Below are 21,538 nucleotides of genomic sequence, written 5' to 3' on the forward strand. Positions count from 1 at the left end.
GAGCCAAAACATCACCTTTTCCCTGGTCTTCAGTCTGCCCTGCCTCACAGGGAAGATAAACTGCCTCTGTAGTTAAGAGTCAATCATTTAAAATCAATCTAAAATAATAAAACAAATAGGTGATGAATAACTAGCTAACTAAATAAAGCCTCCTATAACATAACACCGAATTCAGCTTCTAAACAGAACTCCCAGGTATACTGTCAAATGTGGTGCCATCTGGACTTGGGGTTCTAGAACAGCCCCCTAAGTGTCCACACCTTCCTAGAGACCTCTCCCTACAGGAAGCAGGGACCTCCATTCTGAAAGCAGTTTGCTCACAAGGGCAGCTGGAGCGGAGGACATCACCCTTGCTCAGGATTATTGCCACTCGGTGCAGCAGCTGGGCTCTGCCTCTTCTCTCTCTCTCAACCTGTTTGTCTCTGCTTCTCTCCCCACAAAACCCATGCACCTCCTGACTATGGTGGACATATGAGTCTTTCAAGAACATTCTCTGAGCTTTGCTAGGAAGACCTGCCCTCCCCTCACCATCCACTCTGTTCTTCACTGAAAATGAGTAAACACGCAGCCTCAGAGTAAACTCTCCAAAACCCCAGGAACCACAGAGCAAATCACCATGTGCCACAGAGTTAATGATCATAACCATGGAGTTAACCACCATGGAGTAAACTATCACCCATGAGCTGTAGAGCAAACCACACGAGTCACGGGTAACCCTTCATGAGCTATGGAATTAACCACCAAAAACCATAGGATTAAATCACCAGGAACCACAGAATAAACCACCAAAAACCTTAGAGCACACCTTTCTGTAAACACCATAAGCCACCGAGAAACCACCATGAGCCACAGAATTAACCCTATGGACCACATCGCAGGTCCCCAAGCATCAAGGCAACCTACCATGCGCCAGTTAACCACCATGTACCATGGAGCAAACCCTCATGAACCATCAGGTTAAACACTAAGAATCTTGGAGTAGGCCACTAGGGGCCACAGGTGAACCCTCCAGAACCACATGGTAAACCACTACCGGGAATCCTGGAGAAATCCATGAGGAGCCACACAATAAACCCTGACAATCACCAGTGGACAAGACTGAATGGGAGGGCCCTGCCCACAGAGCACGCTGGCAGGGGAACGGACAGGAATCCTCCAGCAGCAAGACTCACTGACATCTACAGCATTACGTCAGGCAAGCTACTGGAGACAGGACTGGCCCTTTAAGCTTTTCCTTCTAACTGCTCAAAGCAATTCCCGTGGCCACCCATATCCTGCCATCCAGGGAGCATTTAAGGCTGCTAATGGCTTCAACAAATCATTGAAAAGACTTCCTTTCCATCTCTGGGTTAGTGGAAGCAAGCATCTCTGCTGATGTTCTTATTAATAATTACACGAAGCCTAATCCAATGTGCCTGGTACCCCAGATCTAATTGTCCATGCATCTACACCCCACACACACTGGGGTGGAGTGCCAGTACTCTGAAGGGTGCACCCGACTGCTCCTTAGGAGGGAGCTTCCACTGCCAGACACGCGGTCCCGAAGGCAGCGAGGAGGGAGCACATGGGAGGGAGCACCGCGGAGCAGGGCAGGCCCCAGACCCTAAGGGCCTGCACCCCACAGAATGTGTACCCCGTGTTGGGTGGGAACAGACGTGTGGAAGCATGTGCTTGGTGAGTGAGCTCTGCCCAGCATGAGTAGAAGATGTGGGCTCCTGTTCGTGGTATCTGTGCAGTTCACCCCGGTGTGGGTGTGGAGCTATGGTGCTCACACAACTCTTGGGCATGGTCCTCACCTACTCTGTGTCAGACCCTCAGATGGTCTGTGAGGCCCCTCCCCCCTGGACAGCCAGGGCTCATTGCTCCCCTCTTCCCCCAATAGTCATGTTCCCTTCCTGAGACCTCCCTCCCATTGGCATAGCTCATGGGGCTTCCCACAGTGCCCTAAACATCTGAGGACCCCAGGCCTCCATCCAGCCCACCCCTACCCACAGAGGCACAGAAACACATTTGGACCTGGGGCCCCTCACTACACTTTACTGGGCTCTAGGCTTTGAGCAACTCGTTGACGCTCTGTTGGCAGAGTTGGGAGAAGTCACCATCAGACGTGCTGTGCAGATGGAGAGAAAGCCTCAGGATGCCATCAGGTCTTTTACCCTGCCCTCGATAGGATGCTGAGTTACGTGTGCAGATGATGATGGCTGTCACAACTGGGGATCCCAGCAGGGGTGGGCAGAGGGCAAGACCAGTTCAACACCCAGCAGAGCCCAGATGTAAGCTTCCAGCGTGAGGCAGCCCCAAGTATTCACTGTACTGAGATCTACAGTCAATAGGTACCACCGGGCAATTGCGGCCTACCCCCCCCACACACACAGCACCACTGGACACTCAGGACCTACCCCACGTACAGCACCACTGGACAATGAGAGCCTACCCCTGCCCCACAGCACCACTGGACAATCAGAGCCTACCCCACACAGCACCACTGGACAATCAGGGCCTAGCCCTCTATAGCACCATTGGAAAATCAGGACCTAACCCCCTACAGTACCACTGGACAATCAGGACCTATCCCCACACACACACAGCACCACTGGACAATCAGGGCCTACCCCCACACAGCACCCCTGGACAACCACACACACACACACACACACACACACACACACACACACACACACACACACACACACACACAGAGCACCACTGGACAATCAGTGTCCCCACACCCCCATCATCCAGAGCATCCTGGCCCTGGAAGTATCAAAGCCAGGAATGGAAATGGAAAGAGTGCAGACCCTGTAGGAAAGCATGCACACCCATGACCTTCCTCCAGTATGGCCTCTAGGGCTAGCAGCAGTGTTTGGATGAACCCTATGAAGTCTTCATCTTTACTTGTAAATTTGGGTGAATGAGGCAAACACACCTAGACTGTCTGTACTCACAGTGTCCAGCACCTAGACCTTGTGTGCTCACGGTGTCCAGCACCTGGCAGCTGGTGGCACCCTCAGTCCCATGGGCCAGAACTGTGAGCCAGTTGGTGGCTAGAAGTGCAGTCCTGAGACTGCGGGTCCCTGAGTGGTGGGTAGTCTCAGCATGGCAGAATGCCCATGGCCCCAACCCTCCCCACCCACATACCTGGCCCAGCCAGAAGAACTATGTGCATAGCCCTCCCCACTCCACTGAAGCCCCACCCCTGCCCCGCTGCTGATGCCTTGGCCACTGCCTTCTCAGCCTCTGACACACCTACCTGCAGAGGCAGAGGGTAGGAGGAGCAGGTTGGCACAGTGGAAGGTGGCGGGCAGAAGCCAGTATAGGTTAGGATCTGCTGGGCAGGGTTGTAGAGGATCTGAGGTGGGGGGGACGGGCCGTATGCCAGCTGGGACAGAGGGACCTGCAGGGCAGCAGGGAAGCATGAGTCAGAGCTGAGGCCTAAAGCTCACCCGTGGTGGTACCCTAGCCTGTGCCCCACCACTGGGGAGTCCTGTGTCCTCATCAGGAAGGCTGGGCTAGGCGCCCGCCTTTACTGAGCTCTAACCATCAGGTTAGAGCTCCTGCCTGGCGCAGAGAGCAGCCTCAATTGGCAGCCTGCAGCTGTAGACGTCCCAAGGCCAAAGCCCTCGGGGCAGCGGGCAGGCAAGGGAGAACTTTCCTTGGCCAGCCCAGCTGGGGCCTGCCTGCAGGGCGGGGGGGAGGGGGGCAGGAAGGGGAGCTGCCTTGGCCTCTGCTTATCATCCAACTGACCTTTTCTCTTTTTGCCTGATCTGGGGTTTAAACTCAGTGCTTTGTACTTCCTGGGCTGGTGCCCCTTGGGCCATATCCCCAGCCTGGCTTTTTGCTGGTTAAATAGCCAGGAGGCTGGGAACTCTGGGGAAGGCCACTCACCATGTCCTTGAATGCCCCCAGGACAGCAGCAGTGAGGATTCCTGTACACAGGCCCAAAATGTTCAGCGCAGTGGAGACCCAGAGCAGCCGGTACAGGTGGACCACATCCTGGCAGCCACGCACTCCCACAAACTCATAGTAGGCAGGTGAGTGCTCAGAGCTGCAGGGGGGAGAGGAAGTCGTGACATCACAGTGGCAGGGGTCCACTGATCCCACCCAGAAGGCAGGGCCTTGGTCAGATGACTGCCTTGTGTATTTGAGCCGTGGTCAGGTGACCACCTATGTGTGAGGGCACTGTACCTGCCCAGTCACAGGTATCAGAGCCTGGTCAGAAGGCTGCTGGGTGTACAGGACTGACTGCATGCCAGCTGGCAAGACCACGATGACAGTGGACAGGAAGGGGAAGAGGTTAGTGTCACAAGCAAACAAGTCTCCACCCACTGAGGGCCGCTGATCGGGAGGGTCCCCTGGGTCTTGTCTCAGGGAGCTGATGAGCCGCACACTGGGAGCCAGACGGCGGCCCCTGGGCCCCGGAGGGCAGGCAGGACAGATGGCTGAGTTGCCTCTGTTGTATTTACGCCCCTGGACCAGTCAGTCTTTTGCACTCATGTCTGCATGCCACGATGGTCTGGGTTACATACTGGGAGTGCCTCATGCCCTGGGAGGGAGCCAGGACCCCCAGTGACCATCTGATGCCTGCCAGCCAAGCCCAGGCCAGGCCTGAGGCCCCCCCCAATAGTAGTGGCACATGCTTCTGGGTGGTGACTGAGCCTCTGTCTCTCACTTACAGAGAGTTCCTGGGCAGGCATCCGATGGTAACCATCGGGGTTCAGACTTGGAGGGGAGATTCTTTGCTAAGGGCAGGTGCTGTGTTTGGGTCTCACTCTGTGGATGCCTGGTGTGCCTGTGTGTGCCTGTGTGTGAGTGAGTGAGTGTGTGTGTGTGTGTGTGTGTGTGTGTGTGAGTGTGTGTGTGCAGACCCTGCAAGCACCCTTGAACATTCCCTGGGGTAGACTCACTTCCCGCAGGCATAGAGGTGTGTGTATGTGAGTGTGTGTGTGTGAGTGTGTGTGTGGAAACCCTGCGAGCACCCTTGAGCATCCCCTGGGGTGGACTCACTTCCCGCAGGTGTAGAGGTGTGTGTATGTGAGTGTGTGTGTATGTGAGTGTGTGTGTGTGCAAACCCTGCGAGCACCCTCAAGCATCCCCTGGGGTGGGCTCACCTCCCACAGGCGTAGAGGTCACAGCAGTAGCATGTGTTGCTCCTCACCTTCATCTGGCACCTGCCATTCAAGGAGTAGCAGGTGACCTAGGGCAGAAGTACAGGCAGGCATGTGACAGCCTGGTCCCCATTCTTCAGGAGTGTGAGGCCCTCCACACCTGGGCCTGCTGCCCCCCCAAAGCAGTGAGTGGGGTGCTGGGGCTGCCCCCCACCAGGGGTAGGCAAGAGTCAGAACTCTCCTGAGCCCAGGACACATGGAGGTCTTTTCTCTGGAATATACAAAGTACTAACAACTCGGTAGGCCTGGTGACAGGGAATCAGAAATGGGTACCTCCGAGCCCTAGCCCTCCAGCATTGGGACTCCATTTGAGAGCCTCGGTTTAGTTAAATGGACAAATCCAACCATGGTGGTGTGGGAGGCCCCAGGCCCTGCACCTAGTCAGCTTCCATGGTGCACTTATCATTCCTGATCTCACCCAGGGAGAGGTGAAATCCCTCTGCAGCTGGGCCCAAGGAAAGCTTGTATATATGTACATTGTCCAAGAGACAGTATACATGTATCATCCCAGTGTTCCATTGCAGTAATTAAGTCAGTAAAAATGTTAATTGGAGAGACCACACAAACTAGATAGATGAATTCCTACATTGTGTAGCAAAGAAGCAAGTCTGCAGCTGTGATTCTGGGGATAGGAGTGCATTGAAATGTCACAGCCAGCTCAGAAGACCGTGGGGAGCGGTGTGTGTCCCCCGTCTGCAGTGAAGATCTGCTAACACTGAAACAAACACTGACTGGAATAGAAAACCCAGGGGACCACACTGGGCAAAGGCTCACCTCTGTCTCATAGACATCATACAGGTACCCCGTCCCACTGGAATAGAACTGGCACCTTCCTGTGCTGAGAGGTCTTGGCTCCTAGAGAAAGAAAGAAACACAGATAGAACAAAATGGTCATTCTCAATCTGGAGAGACCAGAGGCTATTTCAGACACATTTGCCATCGACTTAGAGCAAGACAGAGGCAAATACCTGTCAGTTTGCCAGGCAGAATAGTTGTACCCTCACATAGAGAATAAGGAACCAAAGAGAAGCCACCAGAGAGGGGCCATTCATCCATTTATCATCCATCTATAACATATCCATCCATCATCCATCATCATCCACCATCATCCATCCAGCCCTCCATTCACCCACCCATCCATCTGCCCATCCATCCATCCATTCATCCATCCACCCATTCATTCATCTATCCATCATCTATCAACATCTATCATCCACCCATCCATCCATCCATCCATCATCATCCATCCAACCATCATCATCCATCCATCATTATCCATCCATTCATCTACATATCCATTCATCCATCCTCCCACCCACCTATTCATCCACCATCATCCATCCATCCATCCATCATCATCCATCTATCATCCATCCATCCATCTACCCATTCATTCATCCATCCTCCTACCCACCCATCCATCCACCATCATCCATCCATCATTATCCATCTATAATCTATCTATCCATCATCTATCATCATCCACCATCAACCATCCATCCATCCCTCAACTCACCCACCCACCCATCTACCCATCTATCCATCCATCCATTCATCCATCCACCCATCCATACATACATCCATCATCTATCATCATCCACCATCCACCTATGCATTCATCTATCCATCCATAGAGCCTAAACCCACCATTTGACCACACATGCCTAAACTCCACTATCCATCCACCTGTCTCCAACACTCAGTAAATAGTGCCAACCATCAGGCAGCCACATGTCCAATGGACACATGAAGCCAATAAACTGACAAGGTGTTTACACTTACTGCGGCAAAAACATCAAGAGGCATGGAAGGTAAGAAATGCCAGAAAACTGTGTGATCTGCAAATGTGTTGGGGCCCCAGTATCTGTTAGTGTTAGCTTCATCATCTTCTGTTCTCAAAGCGCTGTTACTTCTGACCTAACATGAGTCCAAAACCACCAATGATGCTGGCAGTGGCGAGAGCAGTCTCTCATGGCTCACTCTGGCACCGGCTGGGGTGTGGTGGTTGGTTGGGGTGGGTCAGCAACAGGTAGGCAACCAGCCTACCAGCAGTGTTTCTTCTGTAGCCACGGGTGGCAGGAGGAGACGCAAGCAGGCAGGCAGTGATGGGAGAGCAGTATGCAAAGATGGAGTAGGCTAGGGCCAGCACCTGCAGCATGGGGACTTGAGAGATGGCTTCCAACTTTCCAGCATGCTGCCTGGAGACACTGGGATGGGCAGCCATTGTCACCCAGGGAGAGGACTACCTTGGTTCTTGGAGACCAGCCATGTGGTGAGGCTTTGCCACCATGGAAGTCTGCATGGGGCCTGCAGCCCGCAAGGGTGAGCTGCTTCTGTGGCCACCTGTGGCCTGGCCACAAACCTGCGGGGCTGCTGCCTGCCAGAGGATGCCAGGATCCATCTAGGCCCTGTCCTCTGGTCACACAGTCCTGGGCAGGTGTGGTGGCCACATATTCTGTCCCCAAAGGTCTATTGCTCCGGTAGAAGCTTGGTAAGTGACAATGATGGACAGATGGACAAGGACACCATGCCTCTGACTTTGGCAACTGCTGCTGCTGGCCCTCGGTCACACTAGGTCCAAACCCTGGGCATTCCCCTGACAGGGGAGAGCCAACCCAACAGGAGTGGAAGGCTGGTCCAGGTAACCACTTCTGAAACAAGCCCCAGAGCTGGGCTGAGCCCCACAGGTAAGTGCGCGCAGCTAGTGACAAGCTACCAATCCCAAGGCCAGCATTCTCCTCCCAGGGTAAGGCCGGGGTCTGGGGCCCCAAGACACAACTTCCACCCTGCTCCTGAATGAGCAAGACAGCACCACCTGCTACTGCCTGGGCCACACAGGGTAAAGGCTTTCTGCTGGGTTGGATGGCATTGGGCACAAGACACAAACAGCCTGTGCCCTTCAGGGCAGGTTGTCAGCAAGGAGCTGGCCACCAAGGTCTGTATGCCTGTCCAGGGAGGGCAGGCATCCCAGCACTTGCAAGTCTAGGAGAGGTATACACATGTGCGCTCTCTCTCTCTCTCTCTCTCTCTCTCTCTCTCTCTCTCTCTCTCTCTCTCTCTCTCTCCCCTTTCTCTCCCTCTCTCTCTCTCCCTCTCTCTCCCTCTCTCTCTCTCTCTCCCTCTCTCTCCCTCTCTCTCTTTCTCCCTCTCTCTCTCCCTCTCTCTCCCTCTCTCTCTCTCCCTCTCCCTCTCCCTCTCCCTCTCTCTCTCTCTCTCTCTCTCTCTCTCTCTCTCTCTCTCTCTCTCTCTCTCTCTCTCTCTCTCCACACACACACACACACACACACACACACACACACACACACACACATACCGGCACAGCACCCCTGCACCCCATCAGTCCCATATCATGTTAGGTCACATAGGGGAGGGTGTGGCCGTGTGCAGGTGTTTGTGCCCGGTGTGTGTGGTAGCAGACGAGTTGGATTACAGGAACAAGACAGTAAAAGAAGGAACAGCGTTGGCAAACACACGTGGCAGAGCAGCTTGATGCATTGGAGCATTAGAGTGCAGGGCTATTTTTCATGTTGATGTTGAACCCCGGGTACTCACAATGTGGCGTGCAGCAAATACTCCATCCACTATCGCGCAGCAGAATGCAGCCACCACGCCAAAGCTGATGAACACGATGGCTGCCACCAACTAGAAGCAGAATACAAAGGGGTATGGACCCTCAGCCTTACCTGAAGACCTTTCCAGAAGTCCTAGCTTGGTGCTAGGGTTCCCCCTCCCCGCTGCCCTCTGACCCCTCCACCACTCCAGCTCCGTCCCTGTGACTCAGCCCTGAACAAGCCTGGCCCTCCAGACTCCAGGAGAAAGGGACAGAGGGAAAGAGAGAAGGAAGGAACAGGAAAAGGAATTCCTGTATAAACATCATGGATTCTCCCATGTGTTAGCACCTTTGAAACCACACACATGCCCCTCTCCTTCTCTGTAACTGTTCTCTCCATTCCAGGCTGTGTGAGTTTGGTGCTCAGTCCTAGAAGACATGTGGCAGTGCCTGGAGAAACGTGCCATCCTGTGCCATCCAGTCTCCATGTGGGGTAGAGGTTGGGAGGGACTGACAGGAGCACAGAAGAACCTGGGGACAGGTGCAGCCCTAGATCAGGGCCATGGTACCCAGTGCCCCTTGTCCTGGGAAATCTGTTGACCATGTTCAAACTGTTGCTTGGAATCATGGCCAGGGGTGGCTGCGACAACCCCAACCAGGACTTCCCCAACTCCCAGGCCAGTCAGATCGCTCACTCCATCTCCGTGTTCATCACTGCAGCTTCACATGAATCTCCCCTCAAATCTCCACAATGGTGTTGAATATACCTTATGAGATAAACCACTTCCATTCCTCATGCTTGGATATACAGGTATTCTTGGATATATACAGAAAGGGAGAAAAGGAGAAAGAGAGGAAGAGAGGGAGATGGAGAGGGAGAGAGAGACACAGAGACAGAGAGTGGAGACATAGAGACAGAGAGAGAGATGGAGATGAACAGACAGGCAGACAGGGAGATATAGATACCAGGAGACACTGAAAAAGAGAAAGTGCTACTGGGAAGGAGGAGCTTGAAGCCCCTTCTAACAGGTAAGTGTGTCTACTCTACAGTTCCAGAGAGAACAGCGATGAAGGAAGCCTGCTCACCCCACCCCTGTATCAGGACAGACGCCGGGCACGGGCCTGCCTTGAACAGGGAAGCAGGGTTCTCATCCACAGAGAAGACTCAGCACACAGCTCCCTGAGGCACATGGCCATAAGAATTTGTTTTCCAAAGCAACCACACAGATCGGACACAGAGGCAGTCACCTGTGACAAACTTGATGCTGTCTACCACACAGGGAGGGTAGAAAGAGGACAAGGTGACACGCCAAGGAGAGAGCCTGGTGGGGGCAGCCTGGTGTGAAGCCCAGTCTGCTGTGGTCTTCTAAATGTCATGCCGCACGGGTCCCCTGGACTGGTATCCCTGTGGAGTGCACCTGCCTCACTGTCCAAGACCCTCACTCCTGTGCTCAGCTCCCCCGGGAACTGGGGTTTCCTGGGACCAGAGTTGCTACGCACTTTTCTTCTCTCCAGGCCTCACATGGGGGATGGTCAGGTGCTGGAGAAGTGGACGGGAGATGAAGCCTGAGAGGCTGATGCACCTCTGGTGCCCCCACTCCTGCTGGGACGGCTGGCCTTCAGAAGGGCTGTGGACAGTGCGAGTGGGCTATCACCTCCCGTCCCTCCCCTCAGGAGCGTGGGACTGACCTGCAGCGCCTCAAGTGCCAGCCTTCTCTTGGACATGACAAGTGTCCTCACTGGTGACATGCAGGTGCTCTCAGCACTGAGCCCCTGAGATCCCAGGAGACCCCCCCACACTTGAACACTGTATCCTACCTCACCGGGCCAAGACCTTTGGGTGGCACCAGCTTTATAGGAGGTTGAGGCCCCACCTTGCTCATGAGGTTGGGAAATCACCTGGTGTGGAAACATTGGGTAGAAGGGGAAAAGACAAGCCAGACCGCTCTGCTCCAGCACTAAAAGGAAGAGGAGAAGCAGCCTCTCAGCCTCCACATCTAATGCCTGGTCCCTTGCAGGAAGTGATCCTCATCTGTAAGCTATTTCTGACAGTCTCGGTAGTCCTACATCAGTGGATTTTACTTTTGGGGGAGAGGGGGGACAGAAGGGAATTACTGGAGCTTGAACTTAGGGACCAGGCATTGTCTCTGAGCTTCTTTTTACTCAAAGATAGTGCTCAACCACTTGGACCACAGCTCCACTTTCAGCTTTTTCGTGGTTAATAGGAGATTAGAATCTCACAGACTTTCCTGCCCAGGCTCACTTTGAACCACAACCCGTAGATCTCAACCTCCTTGGTAGCTGGGGTTACAGGCCTGAGCCTCTGTCAGTCAGCATCAGTGAATTTTATGGCACATTCCAGCAGGGTCCTGGGAGACGTGTCTGTGTGTGAGCGTGAGTCAGTGTAAGTGGGCAGGGAAATCAGCACTTCACAATCTATTTTTCCATCCCTGGCCTTGTGCGACCAGCTAGATTTGTACGCTATTAGTAAAAATGGAAGACTCATGTTTCTGTTTGGGTGGGGAGTGCAATAACGCATTCATCAGTAGAGAAATGCCGGTGCTTCCATCAGAGACTAACACAATAATGGGCAGAGATAATGGTGAGGCTTTCCCAATGATTAGATTCCACCCCTCAGAGTGTACAGAGCAAAACATGCACACAGGAGATGGTGCTGAGTCTGGGATTTGCCTCAGCAGCTCCTGGAAGGGAGGGGTGTGGGGGATGGAAGACCAGCCTCACCCTGACCTGGACCCCACTCCTGGACCTGCTCAGTGACAGGCAGCCTGGTGCTGACCTGGACCCCACTGGTTAATGGGCCTGGGGTCCATTTCACTGGTGCAATTTTAAAGCAAAAACAAATTAAGAAGAGTGTCCATCTGTGCCTGGAGCCATCTGAGACGACATTGCTCTCTCTAGCTGACATTTCTCAGCTGCTCAGCAACTCCGAAACAACTTGAACAGTCTACCAAATCCACATGCTCAGAGACACCTGCTCACCAGCACTACACTGACCGGGGGCCCAGCTGCCCAGCTCTCTCCTGCCCCACCCGACACACTGCAAAGTCCAGAGCACCACCTTTCCCCAGGGCTCAGGCAGAGTAGCCGACCTAGGTTACAGCTGCTGATATCAGAGTTGTGCTACACTGAGACCTTTGCTTGGAGCTTAGTCTAGAAGACACATCCCCAGGGAGATACTGGGGGGGGAGGTTGCACAGGGGCCACATGCACAGCCCACCAGGGGACCCGAGGACCCGGCAGCCACCCTGTGTCCATCCTGAGCTGGCCTGCTGCCCTGGCCACTCCTATCACCTCTGCCCCTGTGCTCCCCCCTGCAAGGCAAGCACAGGAGCTCTGTCTCCAGACTGGACAGGAAGGGGTGAAACTGTAGGTGCAGAAGACATGGCCTTGTAGACAGAATCCCAAGAACACCACGGGAAACCACAAACGAGGCTGCAGGGTGGCATGACACAGGCTGAATTTACAGCCCATGAACAAAACTAAGTAACTGCGAAGCCAGGAGCTGGCTGGCGCATGCCCGGAGTCCTAGCTACTCAGGAGGCTGGGACTGAGGATCACCCATCGAAGCCAGCTGGGGCAGAAAAGCCTGGAGATTCCTATCTCCAATTAGCCACCAAAACACAAAACTAAAGCTGTGGCTCAAGTGGTAGAGCACTAGCTTTGAGTAGAAAAGCCTAGGCCCTGAGTTCAAGCTCCAGGACTGGCACAATCAACCAATCAATCATCAATCAATTGATCGATCAATAAAAACAAAAAACACCCAAGTAAACAATGCCTTCCACAACAGCTTCAAAAAGAATAAAACAATGAAGGATACATTTAACAAAAGCACAAAACCTGCCCTCCAAAACAAAAAATCGTAAGTCCAAGTTAACAGGAAAATTCCTGAGAAACTGCTCTGTGAGCGTATGGCTCCTGGTGGCTGCTCCTGTCCCCGGCAGCCATCTCTGAACTGCCAGGGTCTAAGGCCAGTGCCCATGGTAGCATCTGCTGTCTGCCATCTGCTGTGGGAGCCAAGGTCTCCCAGCTCTTTCCATTCTACCTTTTCTCTTTCGTCAGCCGGATGGGCTGTTAACTCAGCCACCTGGGTCCAGGACTGGGCACTCTGGAGCCTGGGGTGCTGGCCACAGTGGGGACCCTAACTGTGGTCACAGTGCCCTGGGTCAAGGGACCACCACTTCACCCTCCCTCCCCCGGAAGAGACGCTCATGTTCTCACCATTTGTCTTCTGTTCTCCACTAGGTTGACGCCAGTCAGTCCCAGGAAAGCCCCGAAGCCCAGCTGAGACAAAAGAAAAGTGAGAAGTGCTTAGTGATGCCACTAAAGCACTCTTCCAGGGCGCAGCGCTCCCACTTCAGGAAGGGCTGCCTCCTCCACACGTGGAGCCCTGCACACAGCCCCCACACGGAGCCTCACACATACAGAGCCCTGAACATGGAGCCCACACACGGAGCCCACACACAGAGTCCCACACGGACCCCACACACAGAGAGTCCTGCACATAGAGTCCACACATGGAACTTCACACACATACAGCGCTGCACACAGAGCCCACACATGAAACCTCACACACAGAATCCTGTACATGGAGTCCACACATGGGACCTCATGCACAGAGTCCCACACAGAGTCCACACATGGAACCACACACACGGAGTCCTGCATATGGAGTCCAAACATGGAACCTCACTCACTAAGTCCCACACGGAGTCCACACATGGAATCTCACACACAGAGTCCCATAGCAGTGCTGCGTGCCTGGACCCCTTGCCCTGCTGAGTGGGAAGTGGGATGGAGGATGGACAGGATAGCCAGGTCTGCTCTACAGATGCCCTAAGAGCACCTTGGTGGAGTCTCTGGCCCTCTCCTTGCTCCACTTCTGGGAGCATGAATGACATGGCTGCCTGAACCCTGTGTTAGGGTTCCTTCACCTTTGTCTCCCAGCTGACCATATTCTCCAGTTCCAGGAATCTGGATGTAGACCCCTTTGGGGACATTACCCCAGTAATTCCAATGGGGACTTGCAGCATGGGGTATAAGGCCCGTGGCTCATCACCTCCGTGAAGATGTGGAGCAGCACGGGGGGCGAGGCGTGAGGTTCATCACCCCGTGTGGAGCCCCCACCCGCCCGCCCTGGCCCAGGACTTACGATGATCCCTGGGTAGTAGCCCCCCACAGTCACATTCTCTGTCCTGGTGTTGGCGGCCAGGCCGACGGTCAGAATGAGGGCAGACACCAGCAGCAAAGACCCCAGGAACCACAGGGAGATCTTCTTCCTCCTGGCAAAGCCTTCTGTGAGGAGGACCAAAGGAGGACTATCAGCCAGGCATTCTCCATTGGGTGGCTTTTCCCGGTACCAGCAGATCAGAAAGCCTTTCCCTTCGCTCAGGTCCTGGGAGCCGCAGCCCCCACATCCTCCTTCCGACCCTCAGGTGCCAATGCCTACCAAGCCCCTCGGACAGCCCCTTCCCATGCTTCCCTCTCCCTACTCTGGGAGCAGCCTGTGGCTGCCTCTTGTGCCCCCGGGGGGCACTGCCCAGGACTAGACTCTACCTCCAGGAGGTCCCTGGATGCTCCTCAGCTCCAGGCCACTCCTCTCTCCCTCTGCCCAGGGATTTTCCACTGGGCATTTGTCCTGCCCACCTGCTGCTCACAGCAAAGGTGTGGCAGAGGTGTGGCTGGCTGGCCAGAGGATCAGCAGAGCTCCTGTCCTGTCTGCCCTGTCCCACCCCGCAACTCTGATTCTCCTGGGGCTTCATCCTCGTGACTGCAGCGCTCACCAGAACACTGTGAACACAGAAACTTCTCTGGTCACTCTGAAGTCTGCAATGGTAGCACAGAGCCCTGCTCCACCCCAAAGAGAAGGCCCAGGCATGGCCAGGCTGGGCACCCACTGCCCAAGCCATCCTCCTTCCCTCCCAGCCCCTGGGCCCCGCACATCCAACCATCAGCATCCAAGGAGTCTCCTGTCTAGACTGGCCTGCCCTGAAAGAGGAGGCTGTGACTGGGAAGGAGCTGTTCCTTGCTCTTCCCCAGGACCACCCCATGGACCCCTCACTCTTCCCCAGTCAGCTGGGGGAGGTGGGGCTGCTGGGTATGACCCGACCCAGCTATATGGGGAGAATGAGTTCTGCACAGGAGCAGCTTGGCCACCGGTGCCTGTGGGATCTCCCAGGAATGTCCTTAGGCAGAAAGGCTCCTTGGCTTTTCTCCCTTTCTCCTGCTCCTGCCTGGGATGTGCATGCTGAGAGCTTAGCAGCCATGTTGGATCATGAGGAACATGAGCATGGGAACTTCACTTGAGGATGGCAGAGCAGTCCCTGGACCCTCAGCCCTGCCTCTGCACAGCCTGCATCTCAGCCTCTGGACAGCCTGCATCTCAGCCTCTGGACAGGCTGGACCTCAGCCATGCCTCTAGATAGGCTGGTACCCTCAGCAAAGTAAACTCGACTTACGTAACAAACAAGAAAGGAGATTTGCCATCCCTACGCCCCTCAGCCTGTCTTCCGGGGTGGGCTGGAGAAGAAGAACTCTTCACTGCAGCCCTTTGCTCCAGACATACCTGCTCTCCCAATCAGAGCTGCAGAACTGCAGGGGACTCAGCTCCCAGGCTGTTGGATCTCACAAAGAGGAGGAAGAAGCAGAGTGGCTCCCTCCTCCAAAGCTCTGACCATTAACATTTTGTGCATGAGCCTGTGTGTGCATGCATGTATGTATGTGAGCCTGTGTGTGAATGCATGCGAGCATGCACATGTATATGCACGTGTCCACGTTTGAGGGCAGCCTGCATGTCTGAGCGCACCTCACTAAAATCCCCATTGTGTCAGCACCTTGAGACCTCTCCATGGTCTAGAAGGTTTGTGGCTAGAGTCACACTTCTGTGATCCCATCAGCAAAGCCCAATGGGCAAGTCAAGGTTACAACACCAAGGAGAAGCAACAACTCAGACACAAATTCCACGGAGCTGCGGGTCATCGCTCAGCACCACTCAGCCAACCTGAAAGCCTTTTTATCCAGCTTGCCCAGCAAGGGTGACTCTCCCAGGAGCAGTAGGTTGGGCCAGCCTCTCCAGGCACAGCCTCTGCCCTCTGCAGATCCTTGGGAGAGAGCTAACCACTCTCTCCGTCTGCTCACCAACAAGTAAACTACCAGCTCCCACTCTTAAGCCAGGGCTTCTGTTGGTCTCAGGCCACCTGGACCCTGGTCCCAGGACCTGTGTGGTGTCAGGAAGGCTCCCACAGACCAGACCACACTGTCTGTGATGTGGTCTGCGAGGCTCTGTATATGGATGTGGCCATCAGCTTCCAATTTGCAGTGCAAAGTGGGTCTTTCCCCTAGAGATTAGGTTTATTTCCAACATCCGCAGGGTCCTTGTGCCCACCCAGCCCAGCCATAGGACCTTCCTCAAATATCACTCATAAATGTCACTCATGAACACACACAAAGATCTCACTCATCACCACATACACACAAACCTTCACCCCCCACACACACACACCACACACATGCACCACACACAACACCACACACGCACAACACACACATGCGCACACGCCTACATCCCAGTGCTTTTCTTAGTTATTCCTTCTTTCACTCCACACACACTTAACTGAGCATCTACCACACACAGGCGGCCTTCTTGAGCCAGATCAGTGGTACCCTGTGGAGCTTGCGTTTGTGAGAGAGGAGTCCCGCATACACAGACAGGCGCTTGGTGTAGGGCCTAGGAGATGCCATATTCAATGGAGAAAGATTAAGAAGGCCAGAGGCCAGGGAGAATTCTGGAAGAAGGGACCTGTGAGGAGGCAATGGAGCCATCCTGTGAGCCTGGGAGGTGGCAGCCAGGCAGCTGGTGAGCTGTCCTGGGGCAGGAGGAATGGGCAGGAGAGACAGAGGCAGACCTTGAGCCTGGATGAACTGTGATTCCCGCGCTCTCTCATTCCCTTCGCTCACCTGGAAATCAGAGAGGGGCAAGCTGAGAGGAAGGAGGAGAGACAGAGGCTGTCGACTGTGGGGTGGAGATGAGGAGCCAGCAGGGAGGCAGGGGCATAGCGTCCTGGGGGACCTGACCCTGGCAGGAGGCCCCTCAGCCGTCGCACACCCTCACCGCCCCCTGGGACCCGCAGAGCCAGCCGGCACTTGCCCGTCCTCTGTCTGGGCACCCTTCAGGGCGGGCCACCTGCAGGGCAGCGGCCCCTGAGGATGAGTGAGATCCCCAGCAGCGTCTGCAGAGATGGGTAGAGAGGAGGAAGCAAGTGGAAACGCTCAGATCGCAGCAGTCTGGGAGAATTGGGTGCCTGACATCCCCTGCCACTCCCCCCCCCCGCCCCACAGCCACCGTCTGTCCAGGCTGTTCGTCTGACCCTGTGCCCAATGACCAGGCCGCTGCCTGACCCTGGGCAAGGCCTGGCCCACTGTGAGTCACAGGCCAGCCACATCACACCTACCCTGACAGTGCAGACAGTCCCCACCAGGTAAGGGAGACCTGCTTGCCTCTGAGCAGTGTGGACATCAGCTGGTGGTGTCTTCCCAGGGCACCGCATGCACATGCTATGCACCTGTCAGCCCTGAATAGATGATTTTTAGACCTCCTCCAACTCCCTGGCCTTGCCCACTCATCCTCCCCCATGGCCTGACACTTCCTGCCTCCTTTCCACATTGGATCCTCAGTCACCTCAGAACTTCTCCCCAGCATCTCTCACGGGTCTGCAAACAAAAACCCAACCCTAACTGGGGCTAGAAAAGACTATGTAGGTAATAATGACATTGTTATAAAGAAAAGGAAAATGTGCATTCTATGCTAACAATTCTTTTTTTTTCTTTTCATAAAAGCAATAGCCACTTTTGTAGAATATTTTAAGGCACAAAAAAATACAAAGGAAACAATGATGCTTATAGTAATTCTACTACTAAAATAATAGGCATATATATATATATATTATATATATATATATATATATATACATATGTATGCTCATAATGCTTTTTTTTCGGGGGGGTCTGGTCGTGGGGTCTGAACTCTGGGCCTGGGCGCTGTCCCTCAACTCTTCAGCTCAAGGCTAGTGCTCTGCCACTTGAGCCACAGCGACACTTCTGGCTATTTTTTCTTTTTTTTTTTTTTTTTTGTCGGCCGTGGGGCTTGAACTCTGGGCCTGAGTGCTGTCCCTCAGCTCTTCAGCTCAAGGCAAGCACTCTACCACTTGAGCTACAGCGCCACTTCCGGTTTTCTGGTGGTTTTATTGGAGATAGGAGTCTCACGGTCTCTCCTGCCCGGGCTGGCTTTGAACCGCGATCCTCAGATCTCAGCCTCCTGAGTAGCTAGGATTACAGGCGTGAGCCACCAGCGCCCGGCAGTATTTTTTCTTTTTTGCTTATGTGGTGCTGGGGAATCAAACCCAGGGCCTCATGCATGCAAGGCAAGCACTCTACCACTGAGCCACCTTCCCAGCCCCTCATAGTGCTTTTTTAAAGCATTTTTTCCTTAAATTGAGACTTTTATAGTCTTTTCCCCCTATCAGTTAATTTTTGCTGTTTGTTTGAAGCCAAGACTCAGCTCTGTGATAACAAGAGAGGAGAGAGGGAAGGAAAGAGAGAGCCCTTGTTAGGTGGAGTCCTGCTCAGTGCCAGTTTTAGAAGGTAGCTACGCAGAAAGAAGGGTTGATATGAAGTTACAATGCATCGCTTCTGTATCTTGGAGGCCGGTGAACGGTGGCTCCAGACATTCACAGGGTTATCACATAGGCCAGGGCCCTGAGGCACAGGAGCGTTCCCAGAGTGCTTAGGGCTCCCTCACAAGGGCCCCCTCTCCAGCTCTCTGGCACCCTACAGACACCACTGAAGCTCTGCTCATGCCTGCAAGAGCTGCCGTCCCTCTCTCCCTCCGTCCCTCTCTCCCTCCATTCCTCTCTCCCACCGTTTCACCATTCCTCTCTCCTGCCGTTCCTCTCTCCCGCCATTCCTCTGCAGCGGCTCTTCCCCTCAGCTTTCTACTTTCGTATTTTCAACTATTTAGATATTTTAAGAGCAAGAACGTCTATAACTGAATTTGACAGGAATAAGAATTTGAACAAAGTTATCAGTCAGATGTTCTTGTCCTCAGAAGAGTTTGTCTCTCTCATCTTCCTAATTAAGTGCTCTGCACATCAGTTATGCCCAAAATAACTAATCGAAGTCTGCCTGGTAGACTGTCCCTCAGGCCTGGGAGGCATAGACTCTATGCTGCTCCTTGCTGACCCGTCCTTGTGATGCTGAGTAGATCTGGTGAGATCCAGACGGATCACAAACAGTCCAACTCATTTCTCAAGAGCAGGTTCATTGTCCCAATGAGCCATTATCAACCATGATTAACCAGCCATTCCCATGCCCTCTCACCCCTCTTTCCCAAGTCTGACTTCCCCCCAAACTGCTACCTAATCAGAACCAGGAGGCTGCTGTCCACAGCCTGTACTGAGCTCCAAGGTCAAGCAGGCCTGGAAGCCAGGAGTCTTGGTGGGAGCAGGGAGGAGCAGCTAAGAGAGGCAAAGGACACAGAAGCATCATGCCTGGGAGACCAAAGAGAGGGCCCCAGCCATAGTACCTGCAGTGAACACAGCACCTGGTGCCGGCAGGAAGAGAAGAAGACAGCCCAAGACAAGAAAGCGGGGCATCCTTGGAACTGCTGCTGGGTGTCAGAGGTGTGCTCAGTTTAGGTTTTAGAAGGAGAAACAGTTTCCCTGAGAGACATGATGGAACTGAACCCTGTGCTTGCTCCTGCCACCTTTGATTCTGCTACCAGTGATGGGAGGAAGCGTGCTCTGGGCTTCATTTGCATTGTTTGAGTCAGGCCTGCGGTAAGTCTCACAGTAGGCACTGTGAGAGTGAGCAGATGCTAAGCTCCCAGTGGAGAAATGGAACAGAACATGGCCTCAGAGACTGCTCAGAGTCGAATCCCAGCTCCCATGCACATTTTATAAACATGCAACCTCCACTCCCATGGCTGGCACTAGCTTCGGAATGACCAGGCAACCACCAACCAGGGGTTCTCCAAGAGAGCACTGGAAAGTTCTGCAGCCTGAGCAGTGACAGCCATGGTTCAGCTCTCTACACAGGGCTCCCTGAGTCTCATCTGGCTCAGGTGCACCAGAAAACCTCAGCATACTGCCTGGTCGCCCTCCACTGCCCTGCTCTGCTCTCCAGGTCCCTCTCCCAGCCCTCCTCCAGCCCAGGCACTGGAGTGCCTACCCATCCACTGGGAGGAATGAGAACCCCATTCTCCACTGGGTAGAGCCAGGAGGAAAAGGCGGAGGGCTGGGCAGGGCTCCACATCAGCAGCTCCCTCGGCAGCCCAGACCTCCGGGTGTGCGTCATCTCCCGGGAGCCAGGACAGTAGGGGAGAGTCCTGGTGACTTGGGCGGATCGCTTGAGACCAGAGGGTCAAGATCAGACTCCCACTGCCACAAAACACACCATGTGGGTCCACCCGCTGCAGAGGCAGAGTGACACCCAGCTAATGTATGACAGGGCAAGAAAAACCCTCAGGGTTTCACCTATAGCCCTGCCTGGGTACTGAGCAAAGAAGCATGAGGTATAAAATACTCACAGTTCCGTTTAGCCATGCTAATCCAGCTTCTTGAATACAAGCCCCACTCCCAGCATTGTGTTTAGGCTTGAAATTTCTTATTTTCAAACCATCAAGTCTTTCTTGTATAATAACAATAACCAGCTAATAAATCATCGGTTATAATTAGACACTTATTAGGTAATGAAAACACTTGTGAATCGGTTTGGCCCCGGAGCATTTAGAAAGAGAGCCGGGATGGTTTCTTTTAGGAAGGAAGACAGATTCCTTAATTATTTAACCACAATAGCCAATCTGGATTATAAAGATACGTTTCAAAAGTCCATAAAGATTGTCGTAGCATCGCCTCTAAAGGAAAATGGCTGCACCTTTATCTTTTCTTTTCTGAAGGGTCCCCTGTCCTCTGCCCTTTAGGAAAAATCTGGCCACCTCTTGGTAGAGCACCAAAGCCAACTGGAAGCTAGGCCTGCAGCAGGTTTCCTGTTTCCTGTTTTCTCCCAGGCCTGATTTGGGAAATCAAATAATAAGAGTTTCCGTGAGTGCCAATGGGAACGGTATGTTCTGGAATCAACCTTCCTGGAACTGCATTTAAGCACCTCCTCACCTTCTAGAAGGAAGGAGCTACCTGTTTCTTTGAGACAAACACATCCCAGAAAATGCTGGAGATTGGAAAGGTAAGGTAACAGAGCTGGACAAGTTATGCTGTTTGGGCTGGCCCATTTACAAGCATCAGTCTGTTTTTCATAATAAAAGTATGAGAGGAGAAATAGGGAAGACAGACAACACAGTCAGAGACAGACAGAGACTGAGGGACAGACAGACAGGAGAGAATGAATGGAGGGGGGATAGATAGTAGATGGATAATAGACAGACAGGTGAGTAGTCTGTGCCAGAACAAAATAACACAAAGACAAGCTCAAGAAAGTTGGGAAGAACCCCACCTCAGTGTCTCTGGCACCCCCTTCCTGCAGCCCACATTCAGCCTGCAGGAGCCTGAGAAGACGCCAGAGCCCCACTCACCTGTGGTATCCAGCAGTGCCAGGGGTCCAGGCACCGGTGGCGGGAGCGGCTGCATCCCTGGGGCAGAGCTGCCCGGGCAGAGCCCACGGCAGCTTCTCTTCCTCCTCCACCCTTGTGACCTTGACTGCCCAGTTCCCTGCAGCAGCCCCAGGAGCAGCGGCCAGCAGCACCACCCTATTCCACCTCCAGTTCCTCCACTCCCTATCCCCTACCCTGCCCTCGGCT

The 21,538-nt window shown here is 53.8% G+C and overlaps 1 protein-coding gene across 6 annotated transcripts in view; it reads right to left on the reverse strand.

The window, feature by feature from the left end:
• Window positions 1–21,538, reverse strand: part of LOC138813949 (transmembrane protein 255B-like) — a 31,975-nt gene extending 10,437 nt beyond the window's left edge. For 5 of the 6 annotated variants that reach the window (XM_070002559.1, XM_070002558.1, XM_070002562.1 and 2 more), the window contains exons 1-8: window positions 21,314–21,537; window positions 13,886–14,028; window positions 12,955–13,017; window positions 8,718–8,807; window positions 5,940–6,020; window positions 5,109–5,194; window positions 3,886–4,045; window positions 3,251–3,394 (exon numbers count right to left, since the gene is read on the reverse strand). In XM_070002559.1, coding sequence (XP_069858660.1) covers window positions 3,251–3,394; window positions 3,886–4,045; window positions 5,109–5,194; window positions 5,940–6,020; window positions 8,718–8,807; window positions 12,955–13,017; window positions 13,886–14,028; window positions 21,314–21,368 — 822 coding nt within the window. In that variant the 5' untranslated portion in view covers window positions 21,369–21,537. Of the gene's footprint in view, window positions 1–3,250; window positions 3,395–3,885; window positions 4,046–5,108; window positions 5,195–5,939; window positions 6,021–8,717; window positions 8,808–12,954; window positions 13,018–13,885; window positions 14,029–21,313 lie in introns of all 6 variants that reach the window. The other variant, XM_070002561.1, reaches the window with a different exon arrangement.

This window comes from Dipodomys merriami, unplaced genomic scaffold (assembly GCF_024711535.1).
Source record: "Dipodomys merriami isolate MVZ:Mamm:240054 unplaced genomic scaffold, mDipMer1.0.p SCAF_6, whole genome shotgun sequence".
NCBI classification, from domain to species: Eukaryota; Metazoa; Chordata; class Mammalia; order Rodentia; family Heteromyidae; genus Dipodomys; species Dipodomys merriami.